The following is a 16,744-nucleotide window of genomic DNA, read 5'->3' on the forward strand; positions in this document are numbered from 1 at the left end:
TAAGGCCCGCCGGATCCCGCCCCCCCCCCAAAAAGGGTCCCAAAATTTGGGCTAGATTAAACATACCACGTGAAATCTATTTTACATGACATCCAACAGAATTTACAATATATATGCTTAATGCATCCAATGAGTAGATCACTATCAGAAAATCCTTGTGATCCTTGAGAGGGTTAGATCTCTGTTACACTTTCCGAGTTTTCCTGAAACAAGATATGTATGGATTCAAATTTAGTTATCCACAATCAAATTCAATTCATGCTGAACTATTTGTATTCAAGATGCCCTTTCGTTTTTCAAAGTCAGTGTTTCCTCAAGTCACCACTTGGATAACACTTAGCTATTTTCTGAAAATTTACTCTCTTCAAAAAGCTCCCTTTGTGGGCATATCTGCTGTCGGGTGCATAGAAAGAAGATTTCACCATAATGCTAAAATATAGCCCCAAAACAAATTAGTGATGAAATAATATACTAGTTTAGTTTTCTGAAGTTATGTCGATTCATTCCCCTTCCCTCAATGAAATTATTTCTTGGTGAAAGACTACTTAAACAATAGAAATAGCATAGGTATACTAGTACCTTATCCATTTTCCCAGTCATCTGACACAGTTTTACGTGTCTGGCCTCATTGACATCCTTCACGTCACCCTTCATGCCATACAAGGAACAGACAAACTCTTCTGCTCTACTCTGGTCTGGTTGATCTTCAGAAGCTAGTCTGCCGAAGAACTGGATGAGTGTTCCTTCTATGTCTTTCTCAAGAACTTCTAGAGGCTTCTTTTTACCCTTCCTGTAGAATGCAGTGGTGAAGTCAGAGCCGGTAAATGCATGAAGACCTGGCATGGCTGCAGCTAGTCCCTTCTGCTTTGACTCCAGGGTGGTGGCAATGCTGCTGACATCAATATGTCGACGACTATTCCCCGATCCACAATCCATAATAATGCTATTGTATGCCGTAGGTCTGTGACTTGTCAGGTGCCTTCCTATCATTCCTAGGATAATAACTAAGATATCAGTATCAGAGGCACTGATCACTGCATTTCCAGTAACGCTGGATGCATGGAATGCAAGGAGAGTGTCAGCTTCCTCATGACTACCCTGGAGATGGGCTGGGTGTACAACAGACATCTTCAAATCAAGCTGATTGAATGTGAGGTGAATACAGTTGCCACCATGGGACACAATAAGTATCTTGTTTGCTAGGATGGGACCATAATGATCTTCTTGCCATTCTTTAAGGAGAAATATCGCCAACTGATCCTTGAAGATCCCGTTTTGGAGTAACTTCTGACAGCCCTGTCTGGGTGCTTGCTCTGGACCAGTAATGAGGAATGGACGATCATCGGCTCCACGTAGTTTTCTCTCGCTCCCCTTCAGGGACATGGGACGATAAGTATCAAACAATACGTGAACCTCATTCCCTTGGCTGCCACATACATACGCTAGAAGTGTCCATGCAAGATTTCCATAAGATTTAATCTTCCCAATGGCAGATAGAAAAGAGTGGATCAATAGTCCACCATCGATCAAGGTCACATCAATCAGTGGGAGTGGTGTTTCCATGAACCCATCCTGTAGTTCCTCTAGCTTATTGAGTAACTTTCTCTTTGCAACTTTGCACAACTTTGCAACATTGAGTAACTTGCATCTGTGAGATGTACCTGTTGATTTCCATTTGGTTTCATGTGGTACTTTTGATATATGTTCTAGGCCAATTCTACCACAGTGCCCCCAGGGTCAACTTTTGGGGTGTGTCTGGCAGGCCTTATGCAGAAGACAATCTGTCTGGCGATGGGTTTTTTTATACTTAGTGGAGTGTATTTGTTCATTTTAACTTGGTTTCATGTGGTACCTCCTATGTTTGATCCAGCCCATAATATGGCCCCCCTCTTTGGGCCCCAGGGGCCCCACGCAGCAGGGGGTCCCTGGCAGACATCCATATCTGAATATGTTCGGTTACACAATAAATGTTTCTGTACTCGGATATTGGTACCTTGTTCGTTTGACCAAAATGCTCTGGGCTGCCAGCATATCCCTGCAACTTCCATCGTGTAAACCTAAGTCCTGTCAAGTTTGGTTCAGATTGGATAAGTAATGACTGGATGAATCATGCCTTGAGAGACATGGACAGACTTGAGTATTTTAGTGTGAGAGACCTGGACAGACTTGAGTATTCTAGAGAGACCTGGATAGACTTGAGTATTCCAGAGAGACCTGGACAGACAGACATGTTCTGTTCATGTTCTGTTCTGTATTCTAGCTCTTCTGATCATCATCACATGTTTTTACGTATGCAAACCCATTATTATTATGGTTTTTGTTTCTTTATTTTAAATATATTTGTGGAATGTTTTTGGAAAAAAATATTGTTCTCCCCTCTTTGGGGAGAAAAACAAGGCCTTTGTACATAAATCAATAGAGTACTGTTCTCCCCTCTGGGCTGGTACACCCAAGATCACATCTCTCCTTCCTGCATTTGGTTTATTCCAAAGATCTCAACAATAGTGGAATCACCAGCAATTTGAACAAAGCAAAATGGCTGTTGTTTTCCCATCAAAAGCAGGTCAATATCCAAAGGTGGGCGGTCCGCTTCGAAAGTCCGCTTATCCGCTTATCCGCTGCAGCGGACTAACGTTTTCGAAGCGGATAAGCGGATCGGAACAACCCCCGGAAACCGAAGCGGATAAGCGTAAGCGGACTACCGAAAAATTAAAGCGCATCGCGATTCGCCAAATCAGCTGTTAGCCTGAGCCGTTACTCTAGAATTGTGAATATTTATTTAAGTGAATAATAAGTGAAAACTGAATATTTTATTGGACGCTAGAGCGGCAATAATGTCAGGATGGAGAGATTTCTGACTCTCCAGCCCAGCGGCAGTGCCAGGGACAGGCACACGAGCGACGCAAACCAGCAGTCCCAGCACAGCGACATCCACAACCCGGCGGTCAACATGATAGGGGACGTGGAGGACAGTCAGGAGATCTGCGCCCTGACCCCTCAGCTCGCGCGCAGCGAGAGCAGGATGTCGCTGGACTCAATCGAGTCGGCTGAGATCAACGTGACAATGGACACAGACAATTCCTCAAGAAGGCCCACGAGGTGGAGGAGGAAGATGAGGACTAGTCAACAGACTGCTAGTCTGTTGACTAGTAGACTCTCTTGTCAAAGAAAGGACGGGCAAATTGATTTTTCTTTAATGTAACTTGCATATATTAAAATTATATTTAAATTAACTGTAGAGTAGAGTAGAGTCGAGTGGAAAACTTTATTTCAATAAATTTTGAATAAATTTTATTTAAATAAAAATGTATATTTTTGATCTTAAAAGCTTTGTTTGTCTTTGTAGTAGTTAGAAATGGCTATTTAGGCTTAAAACGCATTAAATTCCCTTTAGAAACGTCAAAAAGCGCTTTAAAAACGTCGAAGCGCTTTTAAAAAATCGAATCGAAGCGGATAAGCAGATAAGCGGTAAGCGGACTAAGATTTTCGGCCGCTGAAGCGGATAAGCGAATCGGACTACACGGGCTGGCGGAGCGGATAAGCGGTAAGCGGACTTAAAATTTTCCGAATCGCGCCCACCTTTATCAATATCACTCTCTCTGTCAATTTCTCTGTGTTTTTCACCGTCTCAACTCCAACATTGATCCCTTTGGTCTCACAGTCCTCCGGGTCTCCCGAGCAACTCCAAGATGCACATATTCTTCAACAAACGAATTTGTGATTAAACCTCCGGAATCTGACTGCGCACACTTGATTACCCAAGAGATTATGACCCATGCATGGTGGTAAAAATGCCAGTGGGGAAATGAAGGCATTGATAAATAGCTCGGAGGTAACTCCTGGGTATCTTGATTGTCAACCAAGAACAATGAGCACAGTGAGCGAAAATATAAGTGTTGTTTTTGTCTTCCAGCCATTACAGGATGCTGTGGGATATTTTTTCTTTTTCATGGCATTTATTACAGTGGCAGGAAATGGTCTTGTGCTCATAGCCATTTCATATAACCAACAGCTTAAGCAAGGAGTTACAAATTGTTTTGTGAGTTCACTCGCATGTGCAGATCTGTTGATGGGTCTTTCAGTCATGCCTCCAGGAGCCGCTCTTATTCTCAATGGATCTTGGCATTTCGGGTCGAGTGCCTGTGCTTTGTGGAACTCTTTGGATGTGCTCTGTGCCACGGCTAGTATTGAAACTCTGTGTGTAATCGCAATCGATCGATACGTGGCTATTACATCTCCGCTGCGTTATCAATCAGTTCTCACTCGACGTCGAGCTTACATCCTTATCATTTGCGTGTGGACTATCGCTGGAACTCTTTCCTTCCCTCCAATCTACCTCGGCTGGTGGCGTTCAGATGATCCTGCAGCACAAGCTTGTTACGATGACCCTACATGTTGTGATTTCATCACCAGCAAGTCCTTTGCTATTGTCGGGTCTTTGGTTGCATTCTACATCCCACTTGCTGTCATTATCTTTGTGTATGCTCAGGTGCTGAGAGTTGCAGAAAGACAGGTAGGTGATGTAATAAGTTGCCTGCCTCTAGCAATTCATTCAAAAATACTGCATATTGGCATTTCATGTTTTATGCCTCTGCACATCAAAATGTTCATTACAATAGGATACACGTCTCCGGAATTGAATTACGAAATATAACAGAATTAATTAATCAACAGGCACCTGAAGCAGACAGTTTTGTTAAACCTCAGCCAATTGTTACAATGAGACAATTGAAGTTTTAGATTATCTTTTTATTTTGACTTTGAAAATTATAAAACCCTGAAAATTTGAAATCAGCTTCACTCTCAAATGTTTATGTGATGCGTTCAAAAGTTCTCGGAATAAGATAAATGCCAGAGTCCAGGAAACGGCATTAGAAAAATATATATTTTTCACAGATAATTATTAATCAGATGTAAGTGCAATATTATTTATTTTTAAAAAATTGTCTTCCTAATTATACTGATAGAAGAAGAAAAAAAACATAAACGTTAGGGTTGCTGGACTAAAATGCGCATCTGGTTTGTTTAGATTTTTGATTGCCCTTCATGGTAAGAGCATTGAAACATGAAATTTGCAGGGTTATTAATGTTAAACAGTTATTTGATACAAATATATCCACATATGGGTGTTATTGTCCCAAACAACTTTTTTTCATTAACATTGGTTGATGGCGCTTTATAATATTGCACCATTCGTCCTTCGGGGGCTGGAAGCACCAGGGAGCACCAGCACTCCAGCCTGGGTTTGAATCTCTACCCAACTATAAACTGTGATCCTGGTGTTTCACAGGGTCGGAGAGGTATCAATCGATATGTGTGTTGTCCTTCGGACAGATGTTAGATTGGGCGTCCTGTCTGCTGGCATTGGTCAATGGATATTAAAATTCCATGGTGTCCTTTGCAGAGACAAGTGAGCTATTGCCTGCACCATATTTTAATTCCAAGTGTTGTGACCTCAGTCAAGTATCCCTGCGTTGGAGTGATGCCCCCTCCATAGCTGGTGATCCTTGAGAAACAAAACGGTTTTTGTCAAAACCGATGCTATATACTTGTGCAGACCAAGACACATGAAGCATTGAATAATTTCCTTCTGAGCGAGTTCAATGATTGATAGTGGTCAGTTGGCTCTCACTTTCGGTGGCATTCCAAAATGTTTCAAGGTGGTGGTGGTTATAACTTCCTGCTCTTTTGTTTTCCCGGTTATCTGTGTATATCTGTGGATATTTCATTTTGTATATGTCTTTCTTTTTTGTATTTGTTGGGGCTGTACTCCTCGTTTCGGTTTCTTGTGTGACATTGTGTGTGACCATTCGCACTCTACTTTATAAATATTTTGCTAAGTGGGTTAGGGATACCTTCTCTGATTTGTTGTCTTCGTGTTTGCTTACAAATTGGATTCGGTAGTCGTATTTGGCCAATCTTTTTTTCTTGGACTTTTTACATATTCGACCAATTCTACAATTGTCATTCTGTGCACTTTGTTCAGTTCCTTCAGGGTGCTACCTCCTTCTCGTCTCAGCAGCTACATTCTCGGGATGCATTGATTTTTGTAAAACATTTTGTGAATGAGTTTCCTCGTTTTGATATCCAGTTTATTGATTTCTGATTGTGGCCAGTATATTATTCTGCAGCTGCGCTGGAATACTGGTATTGCGAGTTGGTTTACAGCTTTGTTCCTTGGAGAAAGGTATGTTTTCAGGATCAGACCTCGATGCAGGTATTCTTTGGTAATTATTTTGCGCATTTTTTTGTGACATATTTGGTGGCACTCTTCCACTTTGTGGTGTATTTGTATTTTTTTTTTTTTTTTTCTATACTGAATCGAGGCTCGTGAAAGAGCTGACAACCACGAGGGAAAGACAGCACAGGGGGACCACGAGGGAAAGACAGTATAGGGGGACCACGAGAGAAAGACAAAGACAGCACATGGGGACCGCGAGGGAAAGACAGCACATGGGGACCACGAGGGAAAGACAGCACATGGGGACCACGAGGGAAAGACAGCACAGGGGGACCACGAGGGAAAGACAGTACAGGGGGACCACGAGGGAAAGATAAAGACAGCACATGGGGACCGCGAGGGAAAGACAGCACAGGGGGACCGCGAGGGAAAGACAGCACATGGGGACCACGAGGGAAAGACAGCACATGGGGACCACGAGGGAAAGACAGCACAGGGGGACCACGAGGGAAAGACAGTACAGGGGGACCACGAGGGAAAGATAAAGACAGCACATGGGGACCGCGAGGGAAAGACAGCACAGGGGGACCGCGAGGGAAAGACAGCACATGCGGACCACGAGGGAAAGACAGCACAGGGGGACCGCGAGGGAAAGACAGCACAGGGGGACCGTGAGGGAAAGACAGCACATGGGGACCGTGAGGGAAAGACAGCACAGGGGGACCGCGAGGGAAAGACAGCACATGGGGACCGCGAGGGAAAGACAGCACAGGGGGACCGCGAGGGAAAGACAGCACAGGGGGACCACGAGGGAAAGACAGCACAGGGGGACCACGAGGGAAAGACAGCACATGGGGACCGCGAGGGAAAGACAGCACAGGGGGACCGCGAGGGAAAGACAGCACAGGGGGACCACGAGGGAAAGACAGCACAGGGGGACCATGAGGGAAAGACAGTACAGGCGGACCACGAGGGAAAGACAAAGACAGCACATGGGGACCACGAGGGAAAGACAGCACAGGGGGACCACGAGGGAAAGACAGCACATGGGGACCATGAGGGAAAGACAGCACAGGGGGACCACGAGGGAAAGACAGTACAGGGGGACCACGAGGGAAAGACAAAGACAGCACATGGGGACCGCGAGGGAAAGACAGCACAGGGGGACCGCGAGGGAAAGACAGCACATGGGGACCACGAGGGAAAGACAGCACAGGGGGACCGCGAGGGAAAGACAGCACAGGGGGACCGCGAGGGAAAGACAGCACATGGGGACCACGAGGGAAAGACAGCACATGGGGACCGCGAGGGAAAGACAGCACAGGGGGACCGCGAGGGAAAGACAGCACAGGGGGACCGCGAGGGAAAGACAGCACATGGGGACCACGAGGGAACGACAGCACATGGGGACCACGAGGGAAAGACAGCACATGGGGACCGCGAGGGAAAGACAGTACAAAACTTGTCTAGCTCCAGTACAAAAAGACAGTACAGTACAAACAGACAGTACAGTATGATGCATTGTTGTCTAGCTCCTGTATTGTGGTACTTGTGACAATTTTTATGTTGTCCGTTTTTGGTGGTCTATCTTGTATGAATGTGCACTTGGCACGCTTTTCCAGGCCCAATCCCATTTAAATGTCGTTTGAGTACCGTTTCACTAATTTGAGTTGTTTTGCCAATTTTTTGTCGTCTGGTGCAAAGAGTTTTAAATCATTCATGTAAAGTAGATGTGTCACCTTTTTTGTCTCTGACTTTCTATTATTTTAAGTCAGGGTGTATCCATGCTCATTAATGAGATTGCTCAGTTGGGCCAGGTCCTGGCAAAACAGGGGTGAAAAGCTGTCTCCCTGGAAGGTTAATCGACGTATCTTCACTCCTGGTATTTTGACCTTTCCTTCCGAGTGCTGAAATATCAATGTGGTATTCCAAAGCTCCATTGCTTTCTCTATTAGTTTGATCATTCGAGGTTGATCTTGTACAATTGCATGCACAATTGCACTTGTACAATTGTACAATTCATATTATTATATCATATCTTCACTTATCTGCAATTGGAATTCCAGACAAGGTTTTGTCATCGTGCACCGCCCGTCCATCCGTCACCTATTTCGACTTTTCCGGCCAAACCGATGGGCCGATCCGGCTGAAATTTGGCAGCAAGTTTCCATTCCTGACTAGCAACGGGGATTGCAAAGTTCGTTCCCATCATATGACCAGGAGTGTGCCAAACTGGCAAACTTAATAAATTCCTTCAAAAATCATATTATCCAGACCCACCAGTCAAAATGCTACAAAATGTGGTTTACACCACTAGGTTATGGCCCAGTTAAGCTCCAGGTCCAGTGGTCATATTTTTTATGTCTTGCATGAAAATTTCAATGTTTATTTCAATAATGTTTTTCTCCATATGAAAAGATGCAATAAGAATAGCAGTTTATTAACATTTTATTTTGATGCATTGTTTTTTTTTGTCTCTGAAAGGCGCAGCAGATTGTTCAGAACAACAAACAAAATGATGGAATCAAGGGGAACCTTCACACAAATGCTGATAATCGTGTCATCAAGGCCATGTCGAAAAGTGAACATCGGGCCCTCAAAGCATTGAGTCTCATCATTGGGATATTTGCCATTTGTTGGATTCCATTCTTTGTTTCATTTCCAATACTTGCTTACTGTCAGTTATGTGTACCCAACTATCTTTTTGTATTCTTTACCTGGCTTGGTTATATTAATTCATCATTTAATCCCTTTCTCTATTCAAGAAACCCTGAATTCATGGCAGCCTACAAACGAATTGTGTTTTGTAAAACAACACCATCATAGTTCGAAATAATTACGTTGCAAACAGAAAACAGTAATGTAATCTCATGAAATATACAGATGACAGACTAATATTTCCATTTATTTGCTCGATTTCTTTGAAATAAACATCATAAAAGGTTATTTGATCATTGTTTTGTCGTTTTTTATTTTACAAATCAGTCATCGCCCAGAACATCCCCCCCCCCCCCCCCCTGCCTCTCTGGGATTTGAATCAGTTACACCGCCGGTGCACACTCAGCACCGGAATATCCTTACGACCAAAATCGCTAAACTGAACCACACTCCCAATCCATCAATGTCCTTTTGGGGGATATTGCGGGGGGCGGGAAGGAGGTTACTGGGGGTGACGTCCTTTTGGGGGGGAGGGGATGTTACTGCTCCACACTTCATAGAAACACCTTCAATGTACCATTCGCTCAATCATAAGTCCTGAAAAAAGTTTTTCACGCACCTCAATCAAACCTCATAATTACTCAACACCTTAAGATCTTATGGTCATGAGTTTGAGCCCTGCCATGCCATTAAATAACACCAGGAAGGTTGACTCAGCCTGTCATCCTTCCAAGGAAAAATGGGTACTTGGTGTTGTATCCAGCACTGACGCAAAATTACTTGCTTGTAACATCAACAGTTAAATCAGTAACTTGCAACACTGCACAGCATGCCATGAGGCCACAACAACCCAGTCCTCTCAGCTCCTCCCACTCTGCCAAACCAACCGTCACTTCCGTTTTCCACGGCGTCACTGCCGTTTTCCCAAAATATGAATTATAACCTGTGAATTCCCAACATGAATTACATGTGAATTACAACATGTGAATTCCAAACATAACATTCCCTCCCCTTTTTCAAAACAAGGAGGCAACCACGTAATCCTTCATGCATGTGGGTGGTTGCTTTGCCCTTTGAGGTCACTGAACAACTTGAGCAACCCTTGGAGGTGCAGGTGTGTCTGCAAGCCCGTTGTCAAAGCACTGTTGGCTGCTACCAGGAAAGAAGAGGAGAAATGCTCCCCTGTCCTTGCCTGACTAGTGATACAGGAACCTTTCTGAAGTGATTCACATGCCATCGTGATCCATCGTGCAGGCAATAGGTGGCTGCTCCCAATCTCTTAATGATTTGCAATAGGTCTGACCATCAAGGCTGTAGCTTGTTGCGACGCCGAGGTAGTCAAACATGCACCCAGTCCAGCTCCTGTAATGTCGGTGGTCTGGCCCTTTTGGACTGGTCAAACCTCAGCTTCATACGCTGCTGCTGAGTCTCTACCTGCAACCGTGTAGCTGGTGATGTGGGATTACCTTTGGCAAAGCCAAGGCGATCGAGCGGGAGTTGTAGTTCCCTTCCCAGCATCAGTGATGCTGGAGAAACCCTTGTAGTTGTGTGCTTGGAGGCACGGAAGTGTAATTAATGTTTGCAGGAGTGCTGCTTCAAACTGCCAACCTTCGGTGAGGTAAGCACGGATGACGTTCTTTGGCGGCTGGTTGAGGTGCTCCGCACCTCCATTAGCTTGAGGATGATATATGGATGTTATAATGTGCTTGATAGCTCTCTCTGCCAGGTAAGTTGTAAAATCAGTGAAAATTAATTGGGGCCCGTTCTCTGTGGTAATGATATCCGGGAGACCCCACCGGGCAAACAATGAATCAAGCCTTTGATTAACCAATTGAGTGGTGACTGACCCTAGCGGCCAAGCTTCAGGCCACTTTGAATGGAGATCATACACCACGAGAAGGTAACAGGCATGGGCTGGTACACCATACAGTTCTCCACAGAGGTCCACCTGGAGGTGTTTCCAAGGTGCGGATGGCCACTGCACCGGGGATAGAGGGGCCGCAGTTGGTGGAGAGAATTTTCCACTGAGGAGACGTGCAGTAAAATGCTTGACCATCAGTTCGATGTCGTGATCGATGGTGGGCCAACAGACAATGTCCCTGCAGCGTTGTTTAACTTTCACTACTCCAAAGTGTCATCTCATGTGCCATTCGCAAAACCTGCGACATAAAAGACGCTGGAATCAAGGTGCGGCGACCCCTGGCAATAAAGGGCATCCTCCCAGGAGGATAATTCTGCCCTCACTCTGTAGATGGGTAACAGCTCCCCTTCCATGTTGGACGGCCACCCCCCCCCCCCCCCACCCCCACTAATATAGGTACATAGGAAGGATATTCCGTGGAGCATGGTAAACAGAGCATCATCTTGGGATCCTTTCCGAAGCAATTCCATGGAGACGACAGTGGACAGGGGTGCTTGAAGCAGTTGCACTCGATCAGCTTCGGTGTCTGTTACCTGCTGAACCTTTGATGGTGAAACCACTGCTCTTTACAGAAGGTCTGCAACTGTATTCTGGTGGCCCGGCGTGAATTCCAACGTAAAATTGTACTGATTCAAACGGTCTGCTAAACTCAGTAGCCGTAATGGTTTATAACCTGAGCCACTGGTAATCAAAAGTGATGTGAGAGCTTGTTGTTCAGTGCGCATCGTGAAGGCTCTGCCGTAGAGGTAACAATGCCAGCGCTCGAATGCCCAGATGCATGCCAACGCTTCCCACTCACCCACCAAGTACTTTTGTTCAGCCAGATTGAGGGAACGGGAAACAAACGCCACTGGTTTTTCAACACCATCATGATGCTGTGACAGTACAACACCCAGTGCCACCCCAGAGGCATCAAAGGTAACCATCGTGGATGCTGTGAGACTGAAGTTCGCTTGCGTGGGGGCAGAATTGAGCTGATGTTTAAGCATTTGTACAGCGTGACTACAACCCGTGGTCCATTCCCAAGTTACATCCTTTTTTAGGAGGTGGCGTATTGGGGGTGTCGTGGAGGAAAACTGTGGTAAGAAGCGGAGGTAATATGGGGCCATACCCAGGAAGGATGCCAGTTGAGATACTGTTTGTGGTTCCAGAAGGGTATGGATGGCGTCAACATGTGATAAGATAGGAGTAATTCCTTGCCCTGAGAGCTTGCACCCCACAAACTCTATCTCTGAAACCCCGAGGAGGCATTTCCCAGACTTGAGTGTGACATGATGGGCAGAGAGCTGATGTAGAACCTGTTGTAGTCAAGCATCATGTTGAGGCTGGGTGGCACCATGCACCACAATATCATCCAAGTAGGTTAACACCCCAGGTATGCCGGCGAGGAGAAGAGACATTATTTTCTGAAAACAGCTAGCAGCCGAGCAAAGGCCAAAAGGCATGCGCTTATAATGGAAAACCCCCATGTGTGTGATAGGCTGTGAGGTCTCTGCTGGCTCGTGCCAATCGCACTTGTAAGTAACCTTGCTTTAAATCCAGTTTGCTAATAACATTGGAGCCATGGAAATGTGTGGTGAGTAATTTTCCGGTGGACAGGGGATATTTATCCGGAATGATGGCTTTGTTGACTGCCCGGAGGTCTACACACAGTCGCAGCTCACCAGATATTTTCGTGCAATGACCGGGTTTGAAATCCAAGGGGACGCATTGATGGATTTGATGACGTCAATGTCACAGAGCGCTGTAGTTTGGCCGTGACATGGTCATGGAGGGAATTATTTAGAATCGAAACTTTGGCGCCTGTGTCAACCAAAAGCGGCATTAAAATGTCATTCACATAACATCCACAGGTTTTGAATGAAGTAACTGGCTGGGTCACCGAGATGATTGCTTCTCGTGATGAAGTTTCTGTGTCTGATGCGGTAGCCGATATGACGGGTGAAAAGCGGCACCACTGGGCAAAGTGGTGCAGTTTTCGGGAATTCCTACAGCGTTGGACATTTGCAGGGCATTCCAGGGACCAGGCTGCATGTTTGAATGATCCACTGTTAGTGCAATGCCGGGAGGTATTTTGTACTTTTTGTACAGGCACTTGTGCTGTCGTATGCAAAGATGGCGCTGTGGAGGTGTCTGCCAGTGTACACGCCTCTGCTAAAGCTGCTTCAATTTGCTTTGAGATATCCACTGCTTTCCCCAATGATAAATCAATATATTCTAACAACATATGCTCCCTCAGCTGCACACAAGACGTTTTTTCAATGAGCTGCTCCCTTATTAACTCGTCCTGCAGTGCTCCAAATTTGCAGTGCTGTACTAGCTCCCTCAGTGCAGACACAAATTGGATAATTGATTCATCTGGCCGCTGAGATAGCCGATGAAACTGAAAGCGATTGAGGAGAAGACTCTGCCGAGACCCCAAAATATGCAGAAAGTGCATCATCAGCTGCTATGAACGTGTCGTTTGCCAGTTCCAAAGTAGAGAAAATCTGCTGACCTTCAATACCCAATCAGTGTAAAGGAATGGATCGCTTTCGTGGGGCCGTCCTGTCTCGTAAATCCAGCGCAATTACGTAAGTTTTGAACGACTGATAGCATCGCCGCCATTGAATTGTGCGCTCGCCTTGGACCGGCAGTAACAGTGCAGGTGGAGATAACAGAATATCAGCCATCCTCATCACCAAATGTTGTATCCAGCATTCACGCGTAAAGAACTTGCTTGTAACATCAACGGTTTAATCAGTAACTTGCAACACGGCACAGCATGCCATTAAGCCACAAAAACCCCGAGTCCTCTAGGCTCCTCCCACTCTGCCAAACCAACCGTCACTTCCGTTTGCCATGACATCACTGTCGTTTTCCAAACATTGATAAAATATTCTCCGTAAGTGATTCTGTCTGAGTCTGTCTGTGAGTCTGTCTAGGGGTGTGGCTATACCCGGTCTGGGAGGGGCTTCAAAAACAAATATCCACCATGCTATTTACTCACATCGCTTTGAGGCCTCCTTTGTTAAGCCCGTGGTGTTTTGCTCTCTCTCACAGTTTTATTTCAACTCTAATTCGATATCTAATTTCATTTTTCACAGTCGATAACATGGTTTGAGACTCGGTTGCAAAAACAACGGGAAAGAAATTCAATTACAGTTACCGTTTATAGGACAAAATGCATTTTTGAAGGCCTATAACATAAAGTCCATTGAGACTCTCTCACGGCTGTATCTCTACTCTAATTCACCATCTGATTTCATTTTTCACAGTCGCTAACATGGTTTTAGACTTGTTGCAAAAAACGGGAAGGAGATTTGTTGAAAGTTAACGCACAGGCAGGAAATAGCCGATATCGGCATGGTTTATCATTCACCGCCCAAATAACACCGACGAGAAATATTCGATGAAAGTTCAAGTTTATTGAACAAATGCATTTTTAATGAAAAGGCCTGTATAATGTAAACTAACTATGGAATACAATATAACAATAACATGATTTTGTTGGGCGTTATGCTTTTTTTATTGGCCCGACATCAATGATTAGCAGCCCGACATAGCCATTAGCGGCCGGAGGGCCCGAAGTGCCCAAGGGCCGCTAATGGCTGTGGAGGGCTGCTAATCATTGATGAAGGGCCAATAAAAAAGTATAAAGCCCGTACAAAATCATGTTATTAGGTTTACTCTCCATGAAATGGAGAGTAACCTATTATTACTGCTAGAGTTTTTCTTATTATTATTCTTCTGCCCTATTTTGCACCTCCGAAAACTTCATAATTAATGTTCTCAGCAACCGCTGGTCGGATTGACAGGAAATTTTCATCAAATGATCGACTCGGCTCCTAGAATTTTTTAATGCTAATGATGACGTCATAGGTCACGTGGTATGGGCGCCATCTTGTAAAACAAATTAAAATTTCCCCCTCTGTATCTCCGAAACGGCCCAATGGAAAAATTTGAGGAATGGCTCATTCTGAAGAACTCTTCAATGGGAACAAAAGACATGTGTATCGAGTATATTAAAAATGCTAATGTTAAGAGGTTAGTATTCGTCAAACAAAAAAAAAATTCTCCCCCGAAAATGGGATTTTATTCCCCAGATGCTTAGTTAAAAAAAACTCAGACTGCAAAAAATTTCGAAGTCATACGTCACATGGTTCGGCCGCCATCTTGTTTTTCGTGAAAAAACACAAAAACCCCTTTTTATCCACAACGGCTGGACGGATCGAGCCCAATCTTGGCATGCGTATTCGCATGCCCATGACGAACAACAAAGTCAGCATGCACGACTTCATCCGACACATGGTTTCAGAGTTATGACGTTTTAAAGCTCAAACTAGAAATGGTATCACCTCCATCATTTGTGGAGATATCGAGTGGACACTTTATAGAACTGTTCCTCATGAGGAGATGTTTCAATGTTACTTGAGACGTTTAGATAAGTTACATGGTTTGGCCACAATAAATAATGGAAGTTAAATTTTAAAAAGCTTGTAACTCTTGAACCACTGCATGGATCGACTTGAGTTTTTAGCGCAATGTAGCGCTCATCAATCGGAAGAAGTGTTCAAAATTTCAAGATGATTGGATGTACGGTCTCGAAGCTATAAGTCTTTATTGTTGAAAGAAGAAGAAACACACAAATTTGTCCTTCCAGAACGTGATCACGATAACGCGATCTCCCGCGGTCATTTCAACCTCAAATGAAATTCCAATTGCAGAATTATCAATAGGTGAGGCATATTAACAAACGAATGAAACAGATTTGGTGAAATTCTGACTATTTTTAACTCGATCGCATTTAATAATAATAATAATAATGCATTTATTTTATATAGCGCTTTTCAGGAAGCCCAAAGACGCTTTGACAGAGTGCAAAACATAATGCACAGCAAAACATAAAGACAATTGCAAAAAAAGAAGAATCAATAGGGAAATATTCAAAGCACAAAGGAGGGAGAAGGAGAGGAGATAGTCAGGGGTTAGATGCTGTGGGTTAAATGTTGAATGCAGTGTTGAACAGGTGGGTCTTGAGTGATGTTTTGAATGTGGTGAGTGAGGAGGAGTCTCTGATGGTGTGAGGTAGCGAGTTCCAGAGGGTGGGAGCAGCGATGGAGAAGGCCCTGTCCCCCCAGGATCTAAATTTGGTCCGGATGGGGGGGGTCAGGAGGTTGGTACCAGCAGAGCGGAGGTTGCGGGTGGGAGTGTGTCTGGAGAGGAGGTCAGCCAGGTAGGATGGGGCCAGGTTATGGAGGGCTTTGTAGGTCAAGAGGAGGATTTTGTACTGGATTCTCTGGGAGATGGGGAGCCAGTGAAGCTTGTAAAGGACGGGGGTGATGTGGTCACGGGTCCGGGAATGGGTGAGTAGACGGGCAGCGGAGTTCTGAATGTATTGGAGTTTATTGGTGATTGTTGAGGGTGAACCATAAAGGAGGCTATTGCAGTAGTCCAGACGGGAAGTGATGAAGGCGTGGATGAGGGTTTCTGCAGCCACGGAGGAGAGGGATGGACGGAGACGGGCGATGTTTTTCAGGTGAAAGAAGGCTGTCTTTGTGATCTGTTTAGTGTATTTGTCGAAGGAGAGGGTTTGGTCAAAGATGATGCCAAGATTCCGGATGTGAGGGGAGGTGGATACTGGGAAACCGTCGATGTTGAGGGCAAAGTTATGGGTGGACTTGGTGAGCGTTTTTGGGCCAATGATGATTATTTCAGATTTATCACAGTTAAGTTTGAGGAAGTTGATTTGAAGCCAGGATTTTATTTCAGTGATGCAGTTTGTCAGGATAGAGTGGGTGGCGGTGGAGATGGACTTGGTGGAGATGAAAAGCTGGATGTCATCGGCGAAGCAGTGGAATTGGAGACCATGACGGCGGATTAAGTGACCGAGGGGGGACAGGTAAAGGATGAAGAGGAGGGGGCCAAGAACTGAACCTTGGGGGACACCTTGGGGGAGGGGAGCAGTGGGGGATTTGCAGTTATTGATGGAGATGAACTGACGT

The 16,744-nt window shown here is 44.9% G+C and overlaps 1 protein-coding gene across 1 annotated transcript; it reads left to right on the forward strand.

The window, feature by feature from the left end:
• Nucleotides 1–3,887: 3,887 nt before the first annotated feature.
• Nucleotides 3,888–9,126, forward strand: LOC137417484 (beta-1 adrenergic receptor). Its single transcript, XM_078769829.1, has 2 exons — nt 3,888–4,513; nt 8,666–9,126. Exons 1-2 carry the CDS (start codon nt 3,950–3,952, stop codon nt 9,005–9,007), a joined length of 906 nt encoding a protein of 301 aa, XP_078625955.1. The 5' UTR covers nt 3,888–3,949; the 3' UTR covers nt 9,008–9,126.
• The last annotated feature ends 7,618 nt before the right edge of the window (nt 9,127–16,744 follow it).

The sequence above is a fragment of the Myxine glutinosa genome, chromosome 1, assembly GCF_964187855.1.
Source record: "Myxine glutinosa chromosome 1, kmMyxGlut1.1, whole genome shotgun sequence".
In the NCBI taxonomy this organism is placed as follows: domain Eukaryota; kingdom Metazoa; phylum Chordata; class Myxini; order Myxiniformes; family Myxinidae; genus Myxine; species Myxine glutinosa.

What these genes read in the sequence shown, in the direction of transcription:
- LOC137417484 (XM_078769829.1), top strand. Translation starts at nt 3,950, where the DNA reads ATGGCATTTATTACAGTGGCAGGAAATGGTCTTGTGCTCATAGCCATT. An exon ending in TGAGAGTTGCAGAAAGACAG is followed by an intron (nt 4,514 to 8,665) that starts GTAGGTGATGTA and finishes TGTCTCTGAAAG; the next exon opens with GCGCAGCAGATTGTTCAGAA.